Raw genomic sequence first — 26,299 nt, 5'->3', positions numbered from 1 at the left:
GCCATGGACTGATCCAGACTGTACTAGAAAAGGGTGGAGCTCCAGAGCACGTGCAATACATTGATGACATCATCATATGGGGCAACACAGCAGCAGAAGTTTTTCAAAAAGGAGAGAAAATAATCCAAATCCTTCTGAAAGCCGGTTTTGTCATAAAACAAAGCAAAGTCAAGGGGCCTGCACAAGAGATCCAGTTTTTAGGAGTAAAATGGCAAGATGGATGTCGTCACATTCCAATGGATGTGGTCAACAAAATAACAGCTATGGCTCCACCAACTAACAAAAAGGAAACACAGGCTTTCTTGGGCATTGTGGGTTTCTGGAGAATGCATATTCCAAATTACAGTATGGTTGTAAGCCCTCTTTATGAAGTGACTCGAAAGAAGAATGATTTTAAATGGGGCCCTGAACAACGACAAGCCTTTGAACAAATTAAACAGGAGATTGTTCATGCAGTAGCCCTTGGGCCAGTCCGGACAGGGCAAGATGTTAAAAACATCCTCTACACTGCAGCCGGGGAGAATGGCCCTACCTGGAGTCTCTGGCAGAGAACATCAGGAGAGACTCGAGGTCGACCCCTAGGCTTTTGGAGCCGGGGATATAGAGGATCCGAGGACCGCTATACTCCAACTGAAAAAGAGGTACTGGCAGCATACGAAGGAGTTTGAGCTGCTTCAGAAGTGATTGGTACTGAAGCACAGCTCCTCCTGGCACCCCGACTGCCAGTGCTGGGCTGGATGTTCAAAGGAAGCATCAGTTGTGCATCGTGCAACTGATGCTACATGGAGCAAGTGGGTCGCACTGATCACACAGCGAGCCCGAATAGAAAACCCCAATCACCCAGGAATCTTAGAAGTAATCACAAATGGGCCAGAAGGCAAAGATTTTGGAATGCCGCCAGAGGAAGAGGTGACACGTGCTGAAGAAGCCCCACCATACAACAACCTCCCAGAAAATGAGAGGCGATATGCTCTGTTCACTGATGGATCCTGTCGTATTGTAGGAAAACATCGAAAGTGGAAAGCTGCTGTGTGGAGTCCTACACGATGAGTGGCAGAAGCCACTGAAGGCCAAGGTGAATCAAGTCAGTTCACAGAGGTGAAAGCCATCCAGCTGGCTTTAGACATTGCGGAACGGGAAAAATGGCCTGTGCTCTATCTCTACACTGACTCATGGATGGTGGCAAATGCCCTGTGGGGGTGGTTAAAGCAATGGAAGCAGAGCAACTGGCATCGCAGAGGCAAGCCCATCTGGGCTGCCGCACTGTGGCAAGATGCTGCTGCCCGGTTAGAGAAGCTGGTTGTAAAAGTACGTCACGTAGATGCCCACGTACCCAAGAGTCAAGCCACTGAAGAACATCAAAACAACCAGCAAGTGGATCAGGCTGCTAAGAAAGTTTCCCAAGTGGACTTAGACTGGCAACACAGGGGTGAACTGTTTTTAGCTCGGTGGGCCCATGACACCTCAGGCCATCAAGGAAGAGACGCAACATACAAATGGGCTCATGATCGAGGGGTGGATTTAACCATGGACACCATTGCACAGGTTATCCACGACTGTGAGGCATGCACTGCAATTAAGCAAGCCAAGCGGCTAAAGCCTCTGTGGTATGGAGGACGATGGCTGAAGTATAAATATGGAGAGGCCTGGCAGATTGATTACATCACACTCCCACAAACTCGCCAAGGCAAGCGCTATGTGCTAACAATGGTGGAAGTAACCACTGGGTGGCTAGAGACATATTCTGTACCCCATGCCACCGCCCGAAACACCATCCTGGGCCTTGAGAAGCAAGTTCTCTGGTGACATGGCATGCCAGACAGAATAGAGTCAGACAATGGGACTCATTTCCAAATCAACCTCCTAGACACCTGGGCCAAAGAGCACGGCATTGAGTGGGTATATCACATCCCCTATCATGCACCGGCCTCTGGAAAAATTGAACGGTACAATGGACTGCTGAAAACTACACTGAAAGCAATGGGTGGTGGAACCTTCAAAAACTGGGACAAACATTTAGCAAAAGCCACTTGGTTAGTCAACACTCGGCGATCCATCAATCGAGCTGGCCCTGCCCAATCTGAACTTTTACATACTGTAGACGGTGATAAAGTTCCTGTGGTGCATGTAAGGAATATGTTGGGGAAAACGGTCTGGGTTATTCCTCCTCTGGGCAAAGGCAAACCCATCCGTGGGATTGCTTTCGCTCAAGGACCTGGATGTACTTGGTGGGTGATGCGGAAGGATGGAGAAGTCTGATGTGTACCTCAAGGAGATTTGATTCTAGGTGAAAATAGCCAATGATTTGAACTGTATATAATCATGCCTGTAGTTCTTTTATGTTCTGTCAGAGGTATTGCAGCAAGAATCACCCTCATCAGTGAAGAACAAGCTTCGATGAAACCGAGCGACGTGCAGCAATGATGGAACCAGAACTGGCGACCAACAACTTCCTCGAGATCAACATCTTCAACTTGCAGACCATGGACGTGATACACCAGCCGCACCAGAGGTACCAGCTACGAGTTCCAGATGCAGTATGTAACAACTTCACACTACATACCATCTCTCCTGCCCTGAGAGACTGCTATCACAGATGGGGCCCAAAGCCATGGACTAAATCAACTCAACAGACTTTGGAGGGACAGCTCATAGATTGAGATAGTGATATCTGTGTGTGTATCTAAAAGCATGACGTAAATGGTATGGAATAAGGGGTGGATACTGTCCTGGTTTCAGCAGGGATGGAGTTAATTTTCTTCTTAGTAGCCGGTGTGTTTTGGATTTCGTGTGTGAAGAATGTTGATAAAAACATTCTGATGATACGAGTTGTTGTTAATGAGACCAAAGACACTGTCTGGCTTTCCAAGTCTTGTTAACGTGCAGATGCGGGAAGCTGGGCGAAAGACAGACAGAATAATTGATCCAAACTGGCCAAAGAGAGTATTCCATGCCATAAACGTCATGCTCAGTATATAAGTAGGGGTTGCCCCTGGGAGGGGGCATTCTGTTCAGACATTCTTGTTGGGCATTCTTTTTTGGCATTCTTGTCGGGTATCCGTTCGGGCACCCTTGGCATCCTTTTCTTCTCTCTTGCTTGCTGGCATCGTTCCCTCTACCTTGCTAGCTTGCTCTCCCCCCTTTGCTTGCTGCTCGGTGTTGTTCCTGTGATCGCTGCTCAGGACGGGCTGTGTTGGTCATTCAGACATCGGGTGGTGAGAAATTGTTCGTTTTGTATATTTTGTATATATTAATATCCTTATATCCTGTTAGCTTTGTAGTTTTTAGTATTTTTAGTAAACTGTTTTTTTTATCTCAACCCACGAGTTTTCCTTCCTTCCCAATTTGTCTCCCCCGTCCCACTGGGTAGGGGGAGGGTGAGTAAGAAACTGTGTGGTGATCCGGGCTGAACCACCACAGAAGTTTACCAGCATCTTGGGAATGACTATTAATGCTGTGGAAACGTCCAGGAAGGACAGGGTCCAGAGGAAGAAGTACATGGGCATGCGGAGGGTGGGGTGCACTGTCACCACAAGGATGAGGAGGTTCCCAATGATGGTGATGGTGTAAATTAAGCAGAACATGAAGAAAGCAGATGCTCCAGTTCTGGATGTCTGCACAATCCAGAGAGGACAAAGTCAGTCAGCAGAGTGTGGTTTCTTGATTTTGGTCCCTCTGTTGGCTTCATCTGGACAGACTGTAGTATGACTTGGTGACTTGGTAGTCACTGCACCAAGATCATGGTGCTTCAGCCCGTTACTGAAGCAAAGAGTCTCTAGGGAAGCCCTGGAGAGCCAGTGAATTGAAGGGTGCAGAGCTGGCTTAGCTGAACAAAGTAAGAAGGCAATGGCTGTGCGTGCTGAAAGTGCATGATGCTAGTGCTCTCTACAGTTCGTAGTTTGAGATAGTGATCAAGCATACAACTATGAGGAGTCGGCATTTAAGGGCTGGACTCATTATGGGTATAGGGTTAACTGTGCTCTGCACAATTGTCAGGTCTGTGGTCCCAGTTGGTTCAAGAGGCGCTTTCTGCCCTGATGGGAAAGCCTAGCTGACAACCAAAACAACAAAAGACCAAAGAAAGCAAAACCAAAACAAAGCAAACCCAAATACCCTTTGTTTATAGACAGGCAAAGGAAGAAGGAATAATTTGAGTGAAAGATACCCATAGATAACACTAATGAAGTGTAGAGGGTAAAGCTGATTACTCTCCACTTCGTGAGTCGCATTGCCTCATCACCCCGATGAGTGCTGCTGTGTGCACAATGCTGATGGGATGTTCACGCAGCGCTGTGCCAGCCATGGCAGCTTTGTGTTTTCTTACTGCCCAGAATGAGAAACTGCTGCACAGAAAGAGAGGAGAAATTAGCCTGCCACAGAGGAGAAAGTGGCCATTAATTCTGCATTCTTCAGAATTGGCATCTCTTACCAAAGGGGCAACCAACCACTGGACTACACTAGTAAACCTCAAGGCACAAAATGCATTTTGGCAGCAGAAATATATCCGTATGTGGGGACAGAGCGGGGAAACACCTTTTCCACTGAACACACACGGACCTGGTCAAGAGATCACAGCACACAGAGAAGCACATGTCATCAAAGCAAGAGCAGTGCATACAACCCTTCCATGATTCAATCTCTCTCGTACTGACTCATCTAATTTCTCTTTCTACTATAAATCCACTCAAGCAATATGCCTTTTTGTCAGTGGGTTCTTCTAACTAGAACATGAAAGTGAAAACTGTGGATCTGGGAGCCACGGGTGATTTTAAATAACAAGCACAGTAAAGAAACTCCTAACACTCTCAGGCATTTAAAGGTCTGATGTATTTAAAACTACTCTTTCTGGTTTTGACTGTTTCCATTAACAGAGAAAGGAAAGAATATTGTGTTATTTGAAGTTCCACATTTTGCGGGATACCTTAATATAACCTACCCATAGCAAAATAGAGAATGACATCAAAAATTCCCTGCAGTTTGTAATGGCACACATTCACACTAGTTTTCTTCACTTGTTAGGTCCGTGTAGCCGAAGTAGAATCTACCTAATTCTGCTCTTTGATCCCTTGTGAATGCTTTAGACTATTGTTTTGGTCATGAGCTATTAATTAAATTCAGTAAAACTCACAGCAGTCATTGTTTTACTGACAGGTTAGTGTCTCCATCTCTAATGCAGAACACCTTCCAGAAACAACTCTTACTTTGTGTAATTCTTGTTTAGTGGCTATGAGGACCTTTACGTTTTGATCTTAGTTCTTCCTTGAATTTGCTGTACATATTCACAATAAGCATTTTGAAGTAAGTGTCCCTCCTTCAGCTGTTCTACCATCCGGGGCCTCCAAAATGGATCGTGCAAATTTCATTAGAAGGATTTCCTTTGTTTTCTTACATTAGGGACAGTGTTGGGCTGATGGCTCCTGCAGTCAGCTTACATTGCAGATTTTACATTGTATTTTAAATGCAGATGCTCTCCTACCACAGCTTGAATAATCTGTGTTAAGCACATAGTATAATCTGTGTGTTCTGGTGGACTGTGGAATGGAAGGGAAGTTGTCTCCAAAGTACCATAAATGGAGTTTACCTGCCCTTCACACTGATGTCATAAATGCCAGTTGCCAAAGGCTAGCCTCACAGGGAAGAAGAAAAGGAATTTGTTAGTGCTGTTTCAATTTAGTTGAATTGGATGCAACTTAAAAGGCAGAGACCTCAATACATCTTTAGTATTTTTGTCCAAGAAAATAACGATTGAGCTACCTCTGACATATGACTTACTCCAGGATTAAATAGCCTCTCTTGAAATCCCTGTTTCCCGTTATGGGTGGGATTTGATTTCAGCTAATTTTAGAAATGTCATAGTTGGTTGTTCAGAACTTAATGCTCCCTCTATGGACAATGGGAAGTAACAAGCTAATTATATACTTACAATAGCAAATTAAATGCTATTTTGAATGGCAACTTTCCCTCCATTGCCAGTAAAGTGAGACCACAGTGACTCTTTCAGACAGGCATAACGTCTTACATTTCTAGTGCTATGAATTGTGCATCTTGAGCCAACTGATTATCAATTGTTAGCCAAAAGGGTCTGAAAAATAGCGGAAAACATCAAGGGATGTGTGGCTCAAAGGACAGAATTAGCCTGATCTAGCCTACTGCCTTTGTCTAATTGGACTGTATATCTTTATGTGAAGAGCTGTCTCTGTAGCAGGTTTGATTCAGTTCTAGCTATTCACATTGGAATCTTCAATCTTAACTGACTACTTGTTAACTTTGAGTCTTTCACTCCCTTCCCCTCTTTTCTCTTCCCTGCCCTGCCCTCATTTCCTTTTGTCCCCTTCATTCTTCCCTTACTTGCTCCCTTCCTTTCTTTCATGCAACAACAAAAAATTATACAATTACTGGCCATTTCCTGTTAATCACAGTAGGAAAAATCAAACAAAAAACCAAAAATCAGATTTGACTGGAATTACTGGAATTAAATGTTTACCTAGTACTAACCTAAATAAAAGTTCTGAGTAGCTATTCCATAATATGGTGCACTTAAATTAAGTCAGTCTCTCTTTTACAGATGAGAAGCAAATTCAGTGAAATTAAAAGATTTGGTCATTGACTACAAAGCCATCATTTCTTCTCAATTTGAGTTGCTTTCATTTAACTTTTTTTTTTTACCTTTGTACCTTGTTTTCACAATTCCAAGCTCTGCTTTTCCATTGTTGGCTTTGATTATTTCACATTATCTTTTCCATCTATTTCCATGAAGATGGTTGATGGTCCCTTTAGAATGGACTGACAATCAGAAACATTTAGATATAAACACCTTAATTTTTGCTGTCTTAAGTTTTGCTCTGACATGTCCCCTGCCTGTAACGCATGTTCCTTTTGAGCAATCCCGTTGCCAAGGAAGCCCAGTCAAAATTTGATATTCTATAAGCACACTAAATGTTATTTCTTCAGCACATGCGTATATCCTTCAATTGTGCTCTTACATATTTTAGAAACACACAATCAATGTTATCATCAATATTGACATCCAGTACCCAGAAGACAGAAGAGATCAGAGAGCCACAAAATATTTAGCTTAAACATTTCACTAAGGGTCCACTATCTACTTGTCTATGTAGACTAGAAGACAACAACTACTTTTATTGCAGTTATACTGACATCTCAGTGTTTTTGTGTTCCACATTGCAGTTCAAAACACTGGCAGAAATAATCATGATGACCAAAGATGTCCAAGTGATCAACATACTACTGCAGTCCACTAGCAAAATGAGGAGAGGTGCAAAACCGTGAAAGCATCTAGAATGCATCAGCAGCAAGAATTTCTGTATGATTCTATTTGGCACACTTTAATAACCCGTACTAGGGACATGGTCTTGGTCTCCATTTGCCTCTGAATCTAATTGCCGTATTACATACCTCAGCATTCCTCCAACACATCACCACTGCGCATTCAGTTCTCGCTGTCTCTTTGCTCATTAAGGATTCTCAGATCCGCAGACATGAAGTTTCTGTCAAGCTATCCAGATGGAGGACCATTTGTTGTGCTTGATGGAGATTTCCCTTGAAGACTTGTGAGCTCTCTTGAGCTCCTTTGCCCTTTACAGTAGATCCCTATGGGATCCCACCTACTATTCCATTGGCAGCAAGGATCCACAATGGCAGGGTGGGAGGCTGACAAGATGCTGGCCTCTACCAGCTGGAGCGCAGTCAGGAAATCTAGGGAAGCAATTAGTCCACTTTACTCAGTATTCATCTGATCACATCCAGAATGCCAGAATGAACCCAGAGGAGGGTCAGTGAACCCACCCCAGCGATGCATCAGCACAGACAGAAAACCTAGGTGCATGGCTATTACCATTCCGTTGTACTCTGATCTTCCATAGCGCATGACTGTGAGGTCAGTCTCAAGCTGTCCTTTGGAACAAAATAGCTAATTCAACGTGAAATTGAACACAGCATGAATGGTAACAGTTCAGCCTACAAACTCTCCCACGAGTCTGTATGGAGGAAATCAGGCTTGAGTCCCTCTTCTCTACACAACTATCTGCTACTTCCAGCTCTATGCCAGCATGCATTACAACCCCAAACATCCCCACACTGCCCACCGTAGACGCCACTCACACACGATCTGCTGCCTCAGCGTCATGCAAAACAAATCCTACCTTGCTACCTGCACCACCGTCTTCTTATTTCAAGCACTCTGAAATGAAAAAAGAGTCATTGTGTCTAAAAACTACAGGCGAGAGGGTCACTGTATGGTGCTGACAAGAGACCCTGGCAAAACGCTACACAGGGTGGCCATGGTGAACTCCATGGGTTGCTAGGCCAGAGTATGGAGCAAAGCTGCTTTGCACCCCCTTGGCCTGAGTGTCAGGGATCACTCACTGCAACAGTTTCTTTTAGAATTGTAGATGTAGCCTACATCTTCATTTCTAGTCAGAGCACAAGGCAACTGTCCTTTATAAATTCCTTAGGTAATGAGACAAAATTGAGTTTTTGTCTTTCCAGTCTTTGTGGAAGACATCAGGAAGAGTTTTCAGGCCACCAGAAGTAGGCGTACCACCAGGCTTTTGTTCAGAGCTTGCAGTGTCTGTTGCAGGTTAGCCCACATGCACTGCGCGTAGCCTACTGCCAAGGTCTTCTCTGAGCTGCTAATGATGGTGAGATAGAACGCTGGTTTCTCTTGAAGGAAATGTCCAATTTAAAGTGGCTCAAACTAAGACACAGTCACATTGGAGGGTACCAGAGGGTCTACTTTTGTCTTTCTGGTTTTTTTTTTTTCCTTTTTAAGCACATCACTGAGGGTGTGTCTGCAGGATGGCAGTGAACTCTGGATGACCATTTTATAAAGCAGGGACTGCAAGGGCATGGATGGAAGCATATTCAGTGAAGTATCCATACTTTCTCTCTGCCCCAGTGGGTTTTCCTGATGAATGGAAGAAAGTGGTTCAGTTCAGTAGGAAGCCCAGTATCAAATTCATTTATTTGCCCATTCGAGCACTGAAAACAGTTTAGATCCAGAAGCAGACCCCCAAGCTCTCAGTATTCAGCAGAAATCTCAGCGATGCTGTGAAAGAATTCTCAGACTTTTTCAAGGCACATTTTTAATAATCAGTATTGGAGAAGAAAATTCCTGAAAAGCAGCACCAATGAAACCCAGCTTACTGAAATGGAAGCCCCATCCGTGGAAACGTTCGAGGCCAGGCTGGATGAGGCTCTGAGCAACCTGATCTGGTTGGAGATGTCCCTGCTCCTTGCAGGGGGGTTGGACTAGATGACCTTTGAAGGTCCCTTCCAACCCTAACCATTCTATAATTCTATGATTCTAAATGCCACAAGGCAAGAAAAAGAAAATGTCACTGTTCCGGAGGCGCATCAGGATTTGACCATGTTTGTTACTCCACAATCATGCACATGGGCATCAGGCTACCCCATAGCAGCTTCTCCGACAAGATTGTGCACAAGCTACCTAGTGCACTTTGTTGGCTCCAGTGCTCTAAATAGTCTGTCCTCTGGGGAACAAGGAGGTCTTGGTGTCCCTCAAGTAAATAGGACCCTGTCTTTGGATGTAGGCTTCTGGAGGTCACCCATAGCAGCACCCCTTCCAGGTCTGGAGCTTTGGCATTCACTTTTCTGCAGGTGTGTGACTGTGAGCAAGCTCGGCAACGTCTAGAATAAAGACCCAAGATGCTCATGTCCTCTTCCAAAGTTTCCTCGCTGGCCCAAAGTAGGCTTCCTCCCTGTGTCCTCTTGGACCCAATGAAGCCCGCTGGAAAAGGAAAAGTCAGGGGAGGGTGTCAGGAAGGAAGGCTGAAGTGCCTGTGTGGGTGCCCTTCGGCTGCAGGAGTGGGATGGCTTCCCGCCCAGCAGCCACTTTATCTTCTGGTGGGAGGGTGCTTCCCTCGAGATAACACGGGAGCCTTCCCCACCCCAACCCCCGCCATCTCAAATCGCCCCGCGGGGTGGGTGGTACCGGACAGCACCCCCTCTCCTCCCCACCCCATGCAGCACTGCTGCAGTTCGCTCCCCAAGATGCCCCTGCCACACACAAGAGGCCTTTGCCAGGCAGCATCCCCAGCTCGGAGCCCTCAGGACGGGGCCAACCCACAGCATGGTCTCTGTTAGTGCCCCTCCTCTCCTCCCAGCCTGGGTCCCTAAACCGGGCCCCAAAAAGCACGCCATCGCTCCTGCTTTCCTCATGGCTGCACTGACCTCACAGAGCTGCCCAGACACGTGGAGCACCCCCCACACTCCCCCACCCCAGCAGGCAGGGCTGGCAGCATCTCCAGTGCGCCCGGCTCATCCCAGCAGGCAGGGCTGGCAGCACCCCTGGTGCACATTTGGCAGCGTTCCTTCTCCCGGAATCCGCCCAGGCACTGCGGCAGTGACCGCAGCTCCCATCTGTCCCTGCTGCTTCCTGCAAAAACCAGCCCTCCTCCTCCCCGGATGCGAGCATCCTTCCGTGCTGCAGCGGACAGGTTCCAGCCCCGGGGCCGTTCCTGCGTCTGCTCGCTGCTCCTGCTGCCGGCTGCCGTTTCCCGGTGAGTGCGCCCGTCCGCCCTTCCCTCCCCGTGGAGGGACCGCAGCCCTGCTCTGTGTGCGCGCATCTGGCTGGCTGCGCTTGCCACACCCTGGCAAAGCCTCGGGGGTCTCAATGAATCTGTCTGTGTTTGCTGCCCCGTCCTGGTCCTGTGGTCCCAAACCGCGGTTCTTTACTCGCTATGCAGAGAGCCGATCAACAGACAGACTCGAGATATTTGTTTGTTTCATTTCTGCGCAGAAATGGGTGCAGGGTGGTAATTCCACCAGGCTAGCACACCCAGTTACACTCGCGTTGCACATTTATACCATTCGGAATAACAGTTCTGCCTTTCGGTCACACCTACTTAACTACAATTGGTTAGATCTTTTCTTACATTAAAGATCTGGTACATCTTAAATTTACTACGCATGCTCAGTGAATAGGGGTCTCTGTCTGAGGAGGGGGCAATTTTAGCACTAGAGCTGTGAGTTTCATATTATAAAGACAGAGTTCACACTGAGGACACTAATTAGTGAGATTTTGCTGACTATTCAATGCTATGCTGACCTTTATCAATGCTGTGCACCTGTGAGGATATACATAGTTTCATAAGTGTTTCCATGCTCTGGATCTCTTCTTCCCTGCATGAGCTTCTCTAGCAGGTCTGCTCTCCTTCTGCCTATCTTGGTGTTTCTCTGTTCTGGCAGATTTACAGCACCGTCCTGCTCTTTCAGGGCCGTGTCTGCCATGTTACTCTTTCCTTATCTTGGTTCTTCCTTTCCCATGCAGATCCCCCTCCCTTCCAGGATGAGCTCAGTGAACATTTTCTTTCTTTATCAACACAATTCCCTTTATCTGTTTGAGGCCCCTCTGTTCTTTCTACATTCTATCCCTAATTAAACAGTGTTAAACAAGTTAGTCATCAGTCCTGCCAGGTAACTTAGTTTAAATGGTACCTGCACACCAGGGATTGCCCCATCCCTGGAGACGTTCAAGGCCAGGTTGGCCTGGGCTCTGAGCAACCTGATCTGGTTGGAGATGTCACTGCAGGTGCGGGGGGGGGGGGTTGGACTGCATGTGATAGATCGCCATTCTGTGATTCTGTGATCTGTGAGGTCGAGGATAGCAGGCTGAGGTCCAAGTTCACAATGAGGCACACACACAGATCATGATATTTGTACATTCCATCTCTCACCTGACAGAAAATAAAATGCAGGAACATGGACATGCAAGCATATGAATTTTGTTATTGGGACCCTTCAAAGCAGTTGCCAGTAAACCAGGATTTCTCCCACAAGCAAAGAATTGTTTCTTTAGTCTTTTGTTGATTTAGCAACTCCCGGTTTCATCAAATAGGGGCTATTTGCCCAGGAATACCTGTGACGAAGGGGTCCTCCAGAATCCAGAGGATTATCCAAGGATGGTTTAAAGAAACTGACAGCAAGGATGGCTGACTAAAGATAGAAGTCTCTGAGAGCACACAGAGAGACTGCACTTTCTCATATGAGTAAAGCGAGGACAACTATACCTGTCTTTATATTTTGGTGGGGAGCGAAGTCCAGGCCCCTGATGTCAGGGTTTGCACCTGCTGACTGTCCTTCCTTTATTTTTTCCTTTGACTTTTCTCACTCCCTCCTTTTGCTCTGTGTGGATCCCAGACTTAGGCGAAACACTTACATGGATGCTTGTGGAGTCGTTTGAGATTCACATGTGTTAAGAAAAAGGGGCAATTAACTCAGAAGGTCTGTCTGAGGTGGCGCTGGTATGGAATAAGAGACTGCTGTTAGTCAGAGGAGCTGGAGATGCTTCTTCCCCTGGGAACAAAAGGGAGGTTCCCAAGAGCCATTCGCTTGGAAATCCTACCCAGGACCATCAAGAGCCGACGGCTCCTCCCACCTCTCTTGGTGCTGTTATTACCCTGCTGGAAGAGAGTTGCATCCTGCCAGCTGCAAGGTTAGAAAGACTTTTCGAGATAATTCTTCCACCCTCCATGCCAATTTTGTTAGCAGTCATCATTTTCATCCTGGGGTAATGGGGTGGGTTTCCGCAAATTAGGGTTACGTCTGCCCCAGTACCCTCAGAGCTGCTTGCTGTGCCAGCTCTGCAGAGTCACATGCAGAGCGTAAGGGCAAGGGTCACTCCTCCTGGCCTCCTTGGCTAGCCACAGCAGAGATGTTGTCCCCAAAACAGAGGTTCTCTTACCTGGTGTGCAAGAGCCAATCAACACACTGAGTCGTGATATTTGTATTTATTTTGATTCTGCAGAAGCGGGTGCTAGGCATCTAACAGAGCCAGCACACCCCTTAGAAATGCAAAGGGTCTTTTATACAAAATAGTAACAAGGAAGAAATCACAACAAAATCACTGGTCACCCATACTTCTCTTACCGGCCGTGGTTACATACGTTCATGTTTTAGACATTTAGGGAGGTCCTCTTCATTAGCATGTTCATGATCCATAGGGAGTGTAAATTTTAGCATTTAAATCACCCACGGGCAGCTCAGAACACACATTTTAGTCAAGGTCCAGCGTAGGCTTATCTAATGGAGCGTCGACCACTTGCACACAGCATACCCTCGACATGTCCGTGACCCCCTCTTGTCCTTGACCGGGACGCACATCCCGGTTGGCAGGGGGAGTCTCCATCTCCGTCTCCAAGGGTACCTGGCCTCCGCAGCCTCCGTTCTGCTCCTGCCTGCAGCGGAGAGGAGCCGCCCCCTCCCTGGGCTGCTCGCCGGGAGGGGGGGCGATGCGCGCAGACGCCTCCCCGCGGGGCTCCGCGCTCCCCTCACGCCCGCTCCCCTCCGCCGCCTCCAGAGACGCTGTCGCTGCGCTCGCGCCCCGTCCCCGCCCGGACCCTGCGCCCCCCGCACTGCGCCCCTGCCCGCCGTTCGCTGCCCGGGACCCTCGTGCGCTGCTGCCTCCAACAGCTGCGCACCTCCGTGCGCACCTCCGTGCGCTGCTGCCCCAGCGCCCCCGCGCCCTCCCCCAGGAGCAGCCCGAGGGTGCAGAAGCTTTGCTTGCCTTCTTCTTGCCCTGTCCCGTGTTCCCTGAGACGCACGAATACTTGCTCCTCACAGGAAGGAGAGATGGAGGTGTCCAGGTTTTTTGGTGTGCTCCTCATAGCTCACTTTATGCTCTTTCCCACACAGAAGCTGTCTTCAACCAGAGAGTCAAGATGAGGAAAAGTGGCATCCTGAGCAAACAGTATATACACAGGGGTGAGTTGGGCCAGAAGGATGGCATCTGTGAGCAGAGAGGAAGGTTAGAGCTGGGAGAGCAACGTGGGAAGGGGCTGATTTCTTGAGTGGTTGAGAAGAAGACACATTTCACCATGTTCTGGGAACTCAGGGGCGTGGCCTGTAGTCAGCCTTCACTTTTTCTTGTTGGCATAGGAAAAGATGCCTTTGTAAGTGTGATTCATCTCACCCAAAGTGCTGAAGGCTTTCCAGGGAAACCATCACAAAGCAGAAGGATGATGCACAAGAGATGTCTCCTACTGTGGCGATTGGGGGCAACACTCCTCCGTTCTATGATATTGCATGACCTCTGCTGTGGTGTTAAATCATCCCCTACTGTGTTGTGATACTTAGGTACATCATTTGATTGGGGAGTTGCATCACCCCCTCTAGGTGAACCGTACCGTCTTGGAAGAGGACACTATCCTCTTCCAAGACATTGCAGCAACTCCTGCGAAGGTCTTCTACCTTCCTTTGCTAAGTGTTACTCTGTTCCTACTACAGTGATGCACCATTCTTGATTAAGACACTACTCCAATGCATTTTACCATCAGATTTGATGCACCATTGATGGGAAACCTTGCCCTAACTTGAGATGCTCTTCATCTCAAACCAACGGCAAAGCTATGGAGAAGGTTGCCTTTCCATGGGCTGCTGTCAGAGCAGGCAGAGCGGTTCCCAAGGCCATCTTCCAAGCAAATTCAGATCTGCACATTGTTGGCCTCAGATAAGCCATATGCTACAAGTATGACAAGTGAGAAAGGGAGATCAGCAAGAAACATCTCCACTGCTGACAATGGAAAGGAGACGAGGCGATTTCCTGTGACTCTTAACTTTGATGCCATGCCAAGTGCCCTTGGTATGGTCTCCCTTCCCTTTCAGTAGTCCAAAATGTCCAGTAGTCCAGAGTATATCTGCTTAAGTTGGAAATCAAGCTCGCCTCTTTGGAGCATTAGTCTCAAAGCAGATGGTGGGACCTGCTGCTATCTCTGGGATACAGTCTGAAGGTTTGAGGAGCTGCAGGGCACCTGCTGCCATTTGCGTGAAGCTCTATTGTGGGACTGTCTCATGCTGTGTGCTGGGGGACAGATAGACTCCTCTTAATGCCATGGTAGGCCTGGTCTAAGATGAAGCAGGCACAGTTAGGCGATCCGAGGGCAGAGCTACTGTGTGCATTGGACAGAAAGGGGCTTAGAGAGGTGAGGAACTGTGGTCTAAAGGAAACATTGTCAGCCTCAGGGACCTTTCATTGCTGTTTGTCAGCCTCTGCAACTGGCATGTGTGTGTCAGGTTTGGACACACAACTGTTTCGCACTACAAGTAGACACTTCAAGTTTAAAGTTTCCTACAGGCAACCAGGACGTTTGACAGCTGTTGTGTCTTCCTCAGGCTTATTCCAGAGGGGAATATGGTTCTTTTCTTCCTATCTGAAAGTGGAGCTGGAAACTGTGACAGTAAATGTAACCATCCAGGACTTTGTGGCCGATGTGGTGTCTGAGCTGGTTTTCCGCAATACACAGCAAGTTTCTAAGGAGACCGTGTTCATCTTTCCTGTGGACTCAGACACTGTTGTACACACCTTCTATGCCACCATGGGGGACACTCGTATTGAAGCAATGCTATGGGAGAAGGAGGAGGTACTGGGATTGCGGTGGGAGGGGGTGGTCCACAGATTGAGATGAAGGCTGGAGGTGAGAGAATGAAATCCTGTGGAGACCTCAGTGACACATTTTTCTCCCTTTGTGGCAGGCCCAGGACCTGTGCAAAGCCACTTCAGGCATGGAGAATTTAAGATACCTGCAGGATCAGTGGGATCTTCAGGGTCCTGTGTTCGCTTGTTTCCTGGGGACCCTGCCTCCTAACAGGGAGGTGGCCATCAGCCTGTGCTATGTCCAGGAGCTGCCGCTGCAGCCTGATGGAGCAGCCCAGTTTTGCTGGCCAGGCGAGCTGTTCCCCGACACAGAAATCATGAGTGAGTGATCCCCCACGCGTATCCCCCAGGAAGGAACACACTGCTCCCCAGCATCCCTCTGTGGGGAGCCCCTGTATCTGCATATGTGCTTCAGTGAGAGAACCTGAATTTTCCCCCTTGCACCTGACAGTCAGGAACCTCACAAGTCTCCCCATATATCCCACAGCAGGAGATCCCCACAGAGATGTATACAAGCCACAGTGTGAGCCTACAGATTCCACACCTCCCCCTTCCCCTGCACCGCTCCACTAGGCACAACAGTGGGGGACGTCTCAGATGCCACATTTCTTCCCTACCAGTGACAGACAGTGCCCCATCAGAGGTGTCTGCTGCCCTAGGGTCTCTCCTCTCACTTTCTCATGTCTCTTTCTCCCTGCAGGCTATATCTCTGCTGAGGAGGAGGTGTCCAAAAACCTGCACTTCTGCATCCGTCTGAAGTCAGCCCATGGTGTGTCCCATGTAGCCGTTAACAGCAGCTTCACCCCTCTGCAATACACAGCTCCAGATCAGACATCTGCTGAGGTACAGCCCTGCCAGATACCAGAGTCCCAAAGCAGGAAAGGAGAGAAGGGTCTGCAGCCTGCCAACATTCCTTAGGATTCTTCAGTCTTTTTATTTGGTTCTCTTTCCTCCCCACACCCTACTTGCCCTCAGATCTCCTTGAAATCGTCACCCTGCTTGCGTTCTCATCTGAACTTGCTGGTGTATTACAGAGGGCCTCACGCTCTCAGTGCTGTGGTGGAGAAGAGAGATTCCAAAGCCCCACGTGGTGAGCGAGGAGGGTGGAAGAGGGCATTAAGGAGAAGGTGTCAGGGGAACTCGGGGAATCTGGTGGGCTTTTAGGCACTAAGTCAGAGCTGAGGACAAAAGCAGAGAGACAGAGAAGGGGGCTCCAATCTAAAAAACCTCCTTGTTTCCCCCTCCACACACTCCAGGCTCTCTGCTGGGAGACCCTGTGGTGATGTTGACACTGATGCCTGACATTCCTGAGGTGGTGCCCGATCCAGGCCAGCTTGGGGAATTCCTCTTTCTCATGGACCGCAGCCTCTTCCGGGATGCACAGGTGACACCGGAGGAGGTCTTAAGTGAGGGGGTTTCCACATGGGTCATGCCCAGCTGGTGGGGATAGAGGCAAGCTGCTTCACATGGGCACGTGTTGGGTGTACGGTTTGGTGGATGAGGAATTGGTTGAATGGTGGCATCCAGAGGGTAGTGGTTAATGGCTCAATGTCCAGATGGAGATCAGTGACAAGTGGTGTCCCTCAGGGGTCTGTACTGGGACCAGTACTGTTTAATATCTGTGTCAATGACAGGGACGCTGGGATCAAGTGCACTCTCAGCAAGTTTGCAGATGACATCACGCTGAGTGGTGCTTTTGACACGCCTGAGGGATGGAATGCCATCCAGAGGGACCTGAAAAAGCTTGAGAAGTGGGCCCAAGTGAACTTCATAAGGTTCAATAAGACCAAGTGCAAGGCCCTGCACGTGGGTCAGGGCAACCCCTCATATCAATACAGGCTGGAGGATGAAGGGATTGGGTGCAGCCCTGCCCAGAAAGACTTGGGGGTACTGGTGGATGAAAAACTGGACATGAGCCGTCAATGTGCACTTGCAGCCCAGAAGGCAAATTGTATCCTGGGCTGCATCAGAAGAAGTGTGGCCAGCAGATCGAGGGAGGTGATTCTGCCCCTCTACTCCACTCTCGTGAGACCCCACCTGGAGTACTGCAGCTGTCAGAACAGGAAAGACATGGATCAGTTGGAGCAGGTCCAGAGGAGGGCCACAAAAATTATCAGAGGGCTGGAGCACCAATGAGAACAGGCTGAGAGAGCTGGGGCTGTTCAGCCTGGAGAAGAGAAGGCTCTGGGGAGACCTTAGAGCGGCCTTCCAGTGCCTAAAGGGGGCCTATAAGAAAGATGGAGACAGACTTTTTAACAGGGCCTGTAGCGATAGGACAAGGGGTAATGGTTTTAAACTAAATGAGGGTAGATTTAGGCTAGACATAAGGAAAAAATGTTTTACAATGAGAGTGGTGAAGCACTGGAACAGGGGAACAGGTTGCCCAGAGAGGTAGTGGATGCGCCATCCCTGGAGATGTTCAGGGTCAGGCTGTAGGGGGCTCTGAGCAACCTGATCTGGTTGCCAATGTCGCTGCTCATTGCAGGGGGGCTGGACTGGGTGACCTTGAAAGGTCTCTTCCAGCCCAAACCATTCCATCATTCTGTGATTCTATGTTCTGCCTAGCTTCCCCATCTAACCTCTGCTCATCCCTCCATCTATCCCCAGAACACTTTGCTCTTCCTCCTCAAGAGTTTGCCTTTGGGCTGTTACTTCAACATCTACAGTTTTGGGGCCACTTTCAAGGCCTTCTATCCGTGAGTTGGGGGTGACGATGGGGCAGGACCAAGGGGTAAGTAGAAAAGTAAGACTTTTCTAAGTGGAACTATGGGACAAGCTCTCACTGGAGGGCAGTTATGGGGCAGAATTTGTTGGTGGCAGTGAGAGGGTAAGTCCTCTTTTCAGGGTGCTTCTGTAGCACTGGTAGTGAGGTAGGGCTTTTCTCTGGAGTGGCTGTGTGAGAGTAGCCATGGGCCAGCTTTTCCCTGCCTCTGACACTCTGGGTGCCCTCCCACAGGCAGAGTGTGGAAAATACTCAGGAAAGCATGGACAACGCGGTGGGGCGCATCTCCTCCATCTGCCCTGATCTCGGGGGCTGTGACCTATTGGGCCTCCTAAGGTCTATCTACAGCACTCCTCTCCTTCAGGGCCACCACCGCCAGGTATCAGGGTACAAAGGGTTATGGAGAGGGGAATGGGCGTAAGCAATGGGGTAAAGGTAGACTTCAGGGCTTAGGGTGAGATATTTTGCTGCTGTTTGCACCAGGAGTTGGCATGTGGGGGGCATCCTCACGGCAGAAAGTGACACCATCTTTGGAGTGGGCAGCTTGGGAGGGCTTCTGTGAAATTTGCCTGCACTTGGGGAAGGTGAATCTTCCTTGTGGGGTGCCCCTTTGTGCTAAGAGGTGTCCTGGTGTTAATGAAAGGAGACACATGATGTCTTTTCCTGTTTCAAGGCCAGTGGGCATGAGAGGGTAAAGGAGCGAACTGGGAAGGCTGTCTGCATTTTAGGAGGGTGTCTTTCCTCTACGGGAGTGCCCAGCCCTGGTGATCTTTGTTTCCCCTCCTCTGTCCCTCAGCTTTTCATCTTTATCAAAAGGAAGATCTCCAGTGAAGAGGAAGCTGTCATGGCTGAGGTCTACCGTTACCGGGACCACCACCGGTAATGGAGGAGCCCTGTTCCTGTCCCCCAACATGCTAACTCACAACCTTCCTCTCCCCATGACTGTCAAGGTCCTTCAAACATTATTCTAGATCCTGGTTTGCCCCAGATCTTCTCTTTACTTTGATGGAACTTCAGCAGCAACCCCCGCACACACTTTCCTTACCTCAATCTCGCGGGCCTCCTGTCCCAGTATTTTCCTGCTCTTCTCAGCACTTTTCCTCTTCACCCTCAGCATGCAATAGCTCAATGCACCCTGTGGATACAAAACCCATTCTCATTGTCTCCCTGAGTGACTTCTCTCACCCCAGAGTGAATGGGAAAACTCTGAGTCTCAGTTTCACTTCTAATATTAGAAGCGTCCTTACCTCTCCAGACTTTGTCCTTTGCCCTACTCTTGTCCTTTGTGCCTCTCACTTTGTTCCATTTCTAAGCTCCCTCTCTTTTCCTATACAGGTGTTTCTGTTTTCCTACTAACAGATGTGACAGCTTCAACCTTTCCCAGGCCATGGCCCTGGAGACAAAAGGTGAATGTGTGTGCATCCACTCCAGGATGGACATGACATCCGAGGTAATGACCCAGGTGCCTGGGCTTCCAGGCATTCAGTACTTCCCATGGCTCTCCTAAACCTGCAAGGCAAGCCAAATAACCACCATCCTTTCCAACTCAGAGACCCCCTCCAACTTCCCTCCCAGCCCAGAACTGGGAGGGAACCCAAGTGGCCTGTGCTCTCTGCTTCCCCCACACCAGGCACTGAAATGCCTGCAGCGGGCTCTGCAGCCTGTGGCTACTGGGATCTCACTACATTGGAAGCTTCCACCCGGCCTGGAGGTATCAACGATCAGAAAAGCTCCTGAGATTATCTTCCAAGGACATCAGAGCTCCATCTATGCCCAGATCCATGGGCAAGCACAGGTGAGAGTGCCCCATGATATGCACCGGGGCAGGTCTTTCTGGAAGGTAAGGGACCCCCTCCCTGTTTCATCTTCCCCGCACTGGGAGTCCTTCACCTCTGTTAGACCTGGCAGAGACTACCATCAGGGCTCTGTGAACCCTCTTCTTTCCCCCAGAAACACCACTTGCTCTGCTCCAACCAGGGACATCTATTACCTTAGTAAGGCAAGCAGGGAATCTAGTTAGCTAGGCTGCCTGTGCCCAGCAGATGAACTTTTCTGTCTGACTCTTTCCCTCGTGTCACCAGGATGCAGAGGTGGATGAGGGAGCCGTGACCCTTCAGTACCACGTGGGCAGCCAGTCCTTCACTTACACACTCAGGTTCTCCCTATCCCCATCATCAGACGACAGGTGAGAGGTTAACACACTTGCCCACAAGCCAGAGTGGCATTGGCAAGGTCTGGAGGAGGGACAGCAGATGTCCTTCGCTTGCATCCCTCCCGCTGTAGCCTGAGGTGGGAAGAGAATCTGGGCACCCAGTGCTTCCCCCTTGTCCCCTCTGCCCTGACCTTGGGGGAGGACCTGGGTGGCCATTACCTCACTGCTCCCTCCTCTTTACTCCACGTGTCCCGTGCCCCTCCGTGAGGTGCAACCAAGGACTAACTCCCTGCCCTTGCAGGCTGCCTGTGCACCGCATGGCCATGATGCACCTGCTGTGGAAACTGGCCTGGGAGGGGACAAGCAGGGCAGACGAGACCACTCAGCACAGCGCAGTTAAGTGCAGCATCAGCCTGGGGGTTCCATCCCCCTTCACGTCCAGTGTGGCCGTACGCATGACACAGAGGGATGCCTGGCACCATGGTAAGGCCAGAAATGGTGGGGATAGTACTGTGAGGGGAAAGCGGGACTTGTTTGTCTGATGCCTCCTCACCGTTAGCATCCCCGTGTTCTGTGGGCCTGACCACTCTTTTGCCTGTTTCTAATATCCATAAGTCTAACCCCGTCTCCCTGCTTCTCTCCCCAGATTCTTTGCCTCCAGACTCCTCAATGTTGCTCTCTCCCTCTTGCAACCTGGTTCCCTGCCAGCTGCTCTGGTTGCGTGGCTTCAGGGCTGTGTGGTTCAAGTCCACGAAGTTTTGGATGGTCCAGAAGTGCCAGTTCTGCCTTGAGATGCTTGGTCGCAAAGCCCCTGACACTGAGGCACTCACCCAGCTTTCAGCATCCTGTAAAGGTAAGGAGAAACTTCTTAGCCGAGCATTCTCAAAATGTGTTGGACTAGGGTTGAACTCTCCTTTCAGCATTGATCTTCTCACCAGACTTACCAGACTCACCAGACTCACCAGACTTACATGTGCTGTGGATGGATGGAGTGACAGACAAAGCAAACTCCTACATCTGAACTCCAGGCTGGAAACTAAGAATCAAATGCCTTAATACTTCCCTTAAGCAACCTTATCCTTGTCTCCAGCTATCCTTAACTCCATATCCCCACAATAAGTTTGTCACAAAACAGCTGCATGAATCTTTAGCTTTACCCTTATACAGTTCATCAAAAAAGAGACAGCTAGCAGAGATATAGCCATTTGCACAACAGTTTCCAGGCTTCCTCTCCTTCCAGCCTTCTGCTTCTGCAGGGCTCGCCTTCAGGGATCACCTGCTGGAACTTCTGACTGCTTGAAAGGCAATCTGGTGTTGTGTACTGAAGCCTGTTTTGTGCTGTGGGTGCTTGATGAACCATCTAGGAGAGACATTCTGTTTGACCTGCCACTTACAAACAAGGAGGAACTTGTTGAAAATGTGGAGGTCAAGGGCAACGTGAGCTGCAGCAATCATGAGACTGACTTTTACGGTCCTGAGAGGAAAGAGCAAGACAAACAGCAGAATTACAACTCATGGACTTCAGAAGAACTGATTTTGCCTTGTTCAGAATCCCGTTTAGAGTTCCTTATGCAGATCAAACACAACAAGGAAGTATGTAAATGTGGAAGTGGAGAAAGGCTGCTTGAGAGCAATACAAACACATTGTGGCCAGTTCTGTTTAATATCTTTATCAACGATCTGGATGAGGGGATTGAGTGCTCCTGCAGTAAGTTTGCAGATGACACCAAACTGGGTGGGAGTGTTGATCTTCTGGAGGGTAGGAAGGCTCTACAGAGGGATCTGGACAGGCTAGATCGATGGGCTGAGGTGAACTGTATGAGGTTCAACAAGGACAAGTGCTGGGTCCTGCACCTGGGTCACAACAACCCCATGCAATGCTACAGGCTTGGGGAAGAGTGGCTGGAAAGCTGCCCAGCAGAAAGGGACCTGGGGATGCTGGCAGACAGCCAGTTGAACATGAGCCAGCAGTGTGTCCAGGTGGACAAGAAGGCCAACAGCGTCCTGGCTTGTGTCAGGAACAGTGTGGCGAGCAGGAGTAGGGAAGTGACCATCCTCCTGTACTCGGCACTGGTGAGGATGCACCTCGAATGTTGTGTGCAGTTTTGGGCCCCTCAGTACAAGAAGGACGTTGAGTTGCTGGAGTGCATCCAGAGAAGGGCAGCGAAACTGGTGAGGGCTCTTGGAGAACAAGTCTGAAGTGGGATTGTTTAGTCCAGAAAAGAGGAGGCTGAGGGGAGACCTCATTGCTCTCTATGACCACCTGAAAGGAGGTTGTAGGGAGGCGGGTGTTGGTCTCTTCTCCCAAGTAACTAGTGATAGGATGAGAAGAAATGGCCTCAGGTTATGGCAGGAGGGGTTTAGCCTGGATTTTAGGAAACATTACTGGAAGAGTGGCCAGGCACTGGAACAGGCTGCCAAAGGAAGTGGTGGAGTCACCATCCCTGGAGGTGTTCAAAGAACATGTAGATGTGGCACTTCAGGACATGGTTTAGTAGGCAGGTTGATGGTTGGACTTGATGATCTTGGAGGTCTCTTCCAACCTTAAGATTCTATGATTCTGTGAAATGGAGTTACAAATGCCAGAGCTCAGCTGGAGTTGAAATGTGCAAGGGATGTGAAGAACAACAGGAAAGGCATCTGTAAGCTCACTGGCAACAAAAGGAAGCCTAAGGCAAGTGTGGGCACTTTGCTCAGTGGTGCAGGGAACTGAGTGACAAAGGATGTGTAAAAGGCTGTCATTGTCTAACACTTTTTAGGCTCAGTTTTAAGGTAAGGTAAGGTTTTCCCTCAGTCTACCATGTCTCTGAGTCTCCCAGCAGAGTCTGTTTGAGTGAAGCAGTACACACATGGCTAGACCTACACAAGGCTAGACCTACACAAGTCCATGGGATCACGTGCATCCAAGAGTGCCAAGGGAGCTGGCTGATGCTACGGTAAGACAGTGACTCTTTCACCTTCAACAGATGATGGCAACTGGGATTGGTTCCCAGTGACTGGAAAATAGACATCTCGCCCCTCTTCAAGAAGGGGAAGAAAAGTTCAGAGATGTGTAGGCCAGTCAGCCTCCCCTGAGTCTCTAGGAAGGATATGGAGCAAATCCTCTTAGAAGGACCATCCCGTCTGGATTTCTCAGAAGTAAATTCCACCTGACCACCCTCACTGCTTTCTAAGATGAGGTACCTGGCACTATGGACAAGAAAAGGGCAGTGGATTCTGTATATGCTGACTTTAGCCCGGCCTTTGACAATCTCCCAAAGTCTCCTTATGATCAGATTGATGAGATATTGACCAGGCTAAGTGAACAATAAGGCTAATGGAAAATGGCTAGACTGCTAAGCTCAAAGAGCAGTTATCAGCTGTTTGGAGTCCAGCTGATGGCCAAAACCCAGTGCAATTCCAGAGGGAGCTCTCATGGTATCAATACTGTTTGACATCTTCATTGATGACCTGGACATTAATAGACAGAGTGCACTCCTAGCAAGTTTATGAACAACACCAAATTGGGAGCAGTAGGTACGTGGTCAATTCGGTGGCGGGCAGGGACAGGCTGGAGAAATGACCTGACAGGAACTGCATGGCAGTCAGTAAAAACGAATGCAAAGTTGTGCATCAGGAATGGAATAACCCTATGCGACAATACAGGCCCAAGGCATACACACTTGAGGGAGAGCTCTACAGAAGAGGATCTCGAGATCCTAGTGGACAACTAGTTGGACAGAAGTCAGCAGAGTGCCCTCGCAACAAAGAAAGCAAACTGCATCCTGGGCTGCATTAACAAGAGTGTAGCCAGTAGGTGCAGGGAGGTGATCCTTCCTCTCTATTCAGCACCGTTTGCTAGCCTGCATCCTGGAGTATTGTGTCCAACTTCTGCTTCCGTTACGAGAAAGGCATTGACATGTTGGAACAAATCTAGTGGAGGGCCACTAAACTGAAGGGGCTGCAGCACATGGCATGTGAGGAGAGGCTGAGCGAGCTGGATTTGTTTTTCTTTAAGAAGAGGATGCCTTATATCCACAGCTGGCTGACTGGAGGAAAATATAAAGAAGCTAGAGGCAGACTCTTCTTGGAAGTGCACAGCATTAGGATAAGAGGCAACAGACACAAGTTGGAACATGGGAAATGCTGAATGGGTATGAGGTATTTTTTGTTCTTTTTTTTTTTTTTTTAACTCCTGAGGATAATAAAAAAACCTGATGGAATCTCCATCCTTAGCGGTATTCAAGACTTGACTAGACAGGTACCTGAGTGACCTGTTCTAATGATACCTGCTTTGAGTAGGGATTTGGACGAGATGACTTCCAGAGGTCCCTTCCAACCTCTGTATACATTTAGGCCAGCCTTAAACAACACCTAGTTCTGCCCCAGCTACTCTGTGCCCGAGCACTTCCTTTTCTGCCCCTAAAAGTTCTTAGATCTGCGCCGGAACTGAGCCGTGCCTGGGACTGTAAGGCTCCATGTGGAAATGTGGAAAGGAAGAGCTCATGCTGAGCCTGATGGGGTGAAGAGTAGGTGATGGAGGAGAGCCCTATGTGAGCCATAACGGCAGAAGTGGCAGGAAGGAGTAACATTAGTGATGCTCATGGGAGGAATTAAGAGGGTTCAGAGCAAATTACACTGACAAACTAGAGCATATAGGGCAAATTTTAGGATGCTTATGAGCGACTGGGAAGATCTGAGGATGCTCTAGGAGGTCTAGAAAAAGTTCAGGATGCATGTGGAGGACTGTGAAAAATTGGGAAAACCCAGAGATGATGGAGGACAGTGAAGTATACTTGAAGAAGGCAGAATTTAGGGCTTGTAAGCCATTGCCTGTCTCCTATGAGCTGTGCCAAAGTTTCTGTCTTCCAGAGCGGAAGCTTCTTCCTGAAGAGCAGGCTATGGAAGAACCACCAGCATTTAACATGAGTTGGGACTGGACAATTTCACCACTGTCAACAAAACTGTGTGATTTCTCCAGGCTCAGGGTAGTTGTGGCACTCCAGAAGGCAAATGGCTCCTGGGCCCTCACCGCAGCCCTGGTCTCTGCCTTGGGGCTCAGCAAGGCTGATGTTGAGGGACAAAGGCCCAGTGAGGTAAGCACATCAGGGGCAGAAGTGGGGCACTGTCCTGAGCTGAACCTTCCTCTGTTCCAAGTTTCCAGTCTGAGCTGAACTGAGAGGAAGAGATTAATGCAGTTGGGTACAGAGCCTCTCCACCTGTGGAAGGGGGATGTGTGGGGTGGAATCAGCAGAGATATCTGGGACCTTTGCAATTTTGAGGTTTTTCAGAAACTTAGAGAGTTTGTGTGTGTGTCTGTCTGTGGAGGTCTTACTTTTTCCATGTACTGGTTTAGGGCTGATCTTTCTTTTTCTTTCCTTCAGCTGATTGTTCTCTTTTCCTCCACAGGATGTGCAGCCAACTGCGTGGGCCACAGTTTTGGCCTTAGTCTGGTTGCACCAGTATAAATGGAAGGTATCTTGGTCGGAGCTTCTGGAGGCCAAAGCTTGTAGGTGGCTGCGTGACCAAGCTGGTAAGAAGATTTTGCTGGGAGGATTCATGCTCTGGGCCTTTCCCACCAAATCCTTGACCTACGTCCCTCTTTCCTGGTGCTCCTGCTTGGCAGTCTATGAGACTGTCAATACACATTGTCTTTCCTTGTGATTGCCTCTACTTTTTCTCTCTGCTTGCAGAAGTCCAGCTGGATGAATGTCTGGAGGCAGCAAATTCCCTGTTAGGCTGCTTTGTGGAGCCCAGCATCTTCAGGATTTGAACTTACCCAGCTACTGGGATAGGCAAGAAGCTGGCTGGGAATACAGCCAGGACAGCTGTCCCAAACTCACCAAAGGGATATTCCATGCCATTAACATTATGACCTTGTGGGAGGGAAGGAGTGAATGGCTGGAGGATTGCTTAGTTGCTGTGTGGGGCAAACACACCACAGCTGACTTGTTTGTACATTCGCTTTCTACCATAATACAAGAGTTTCCACTGAGTTCTGAAAAATAACCCTAAATACATATCCTAAACTTTG

General features: G+C 48.8%; 1 protein-coding gene and 1 pseudogene across 3 annotated transcripts; one reads left to right on the top strand and one right to left on the bottom strand.

The window, feature by feature from the left end:
- The window catches only part of LOC104475701 (olfactory receptor 10A2-like), a 17,744-nt pseudogene extending 4,576 nt beyond the window's left edge, over positions 1–13,168 (bottom strand).
- LOC104477937 (von Willebrand factor A domain-containing protein 5A) lies at positions 10,428–26,299 on the top strand. Of its 3 annotated transcripts, none has more exons than XM_086766746.1 (18): positions 10,428–10,541; positions 13,675–13,743; positions 15,151–15,398; positions 15,511–15,733; positions 16,113–16,255; positions 16,388–16,502; positions 16,669–16,796; positions 18,020–18,108; positions 18,369–18,513; positions 18,931–19,013; positions 19,494–19,584; positions 19,765–19,929; positions 20,216–20,319; positions 20,588–20,769; positions 20,933–21,139; positions 25,138–25,361; positions 25,675–25,798; positions 25,959–26,299. In XM_086766746.1, exons 2-18 carry the CDS (start codon positions 13,701–13,703, stop codon positions 26,036–26,038), a joined length of 2,394 nt encoding a protein of 797 aa, XP_086622872.1. In that variant the 5' UTR covers positions 10,428–10,541; positions 13,675–13,700; the 3' UTR covers positions 26,039–26,299. The 3 variants fall into 3 exon arrangements, 2 of the variants coding, with proteins under 2 accessions (XP_086622872.1, XP_086622871.1); XM_086766745.1 differs by having other exon boundaries at positions 19,470–19,584; XR_015261097.1 differs by lacking the exons at positions 25,675–25,798; positions 25,959–26,299 and adding an exon at positions 24,307–24,419 and having other exon boundaries at positions 19,470–19,584; positions 25,138–25,264.

This window comes from Chlamydotis macqueenii, chromosome 25 (genome assembly GCF_036417535.1).
Source record: "Chlamydotis macqueenii isolate bChlMac1 chromosome 25, bChlMac1.mat, whole genome shotgun sequence".
Classification (NCBI taxonomy): Eukaryota; Metazoa; Chordata; class Aves; order Otidiformes; family Otididae; genus Chlamydotis; species Chlamydotis macqueenii.
This window is presented reverse-complemented; position numbering and strand designations above follow the sequence as displayed.

Bases quoted from the DNA above. Each gene is read 5' to 3' on its own strand.
- LOC104477937 (XM_086766745.1), top strand. From the start codon at position 13,701: ATGAGGAAAAGTGGCATCCTGAGCAAACAGTATATACACAGGG. The intron at 16,797-18,019 runs GTGACACCGGAG...ATCTATCCCCAG, and splicing joins GCCTCTTCCGGGATGCACAG to AACACTTTGCTCTTCCTCCT. The intron at 20,320-20,587 runs GTGAGAGGTTAA...CTGCCCTTGCAG, and splicing joins TCCCCATCATCAGACGACAG to GCTGCCTGTGCACCGCATGG.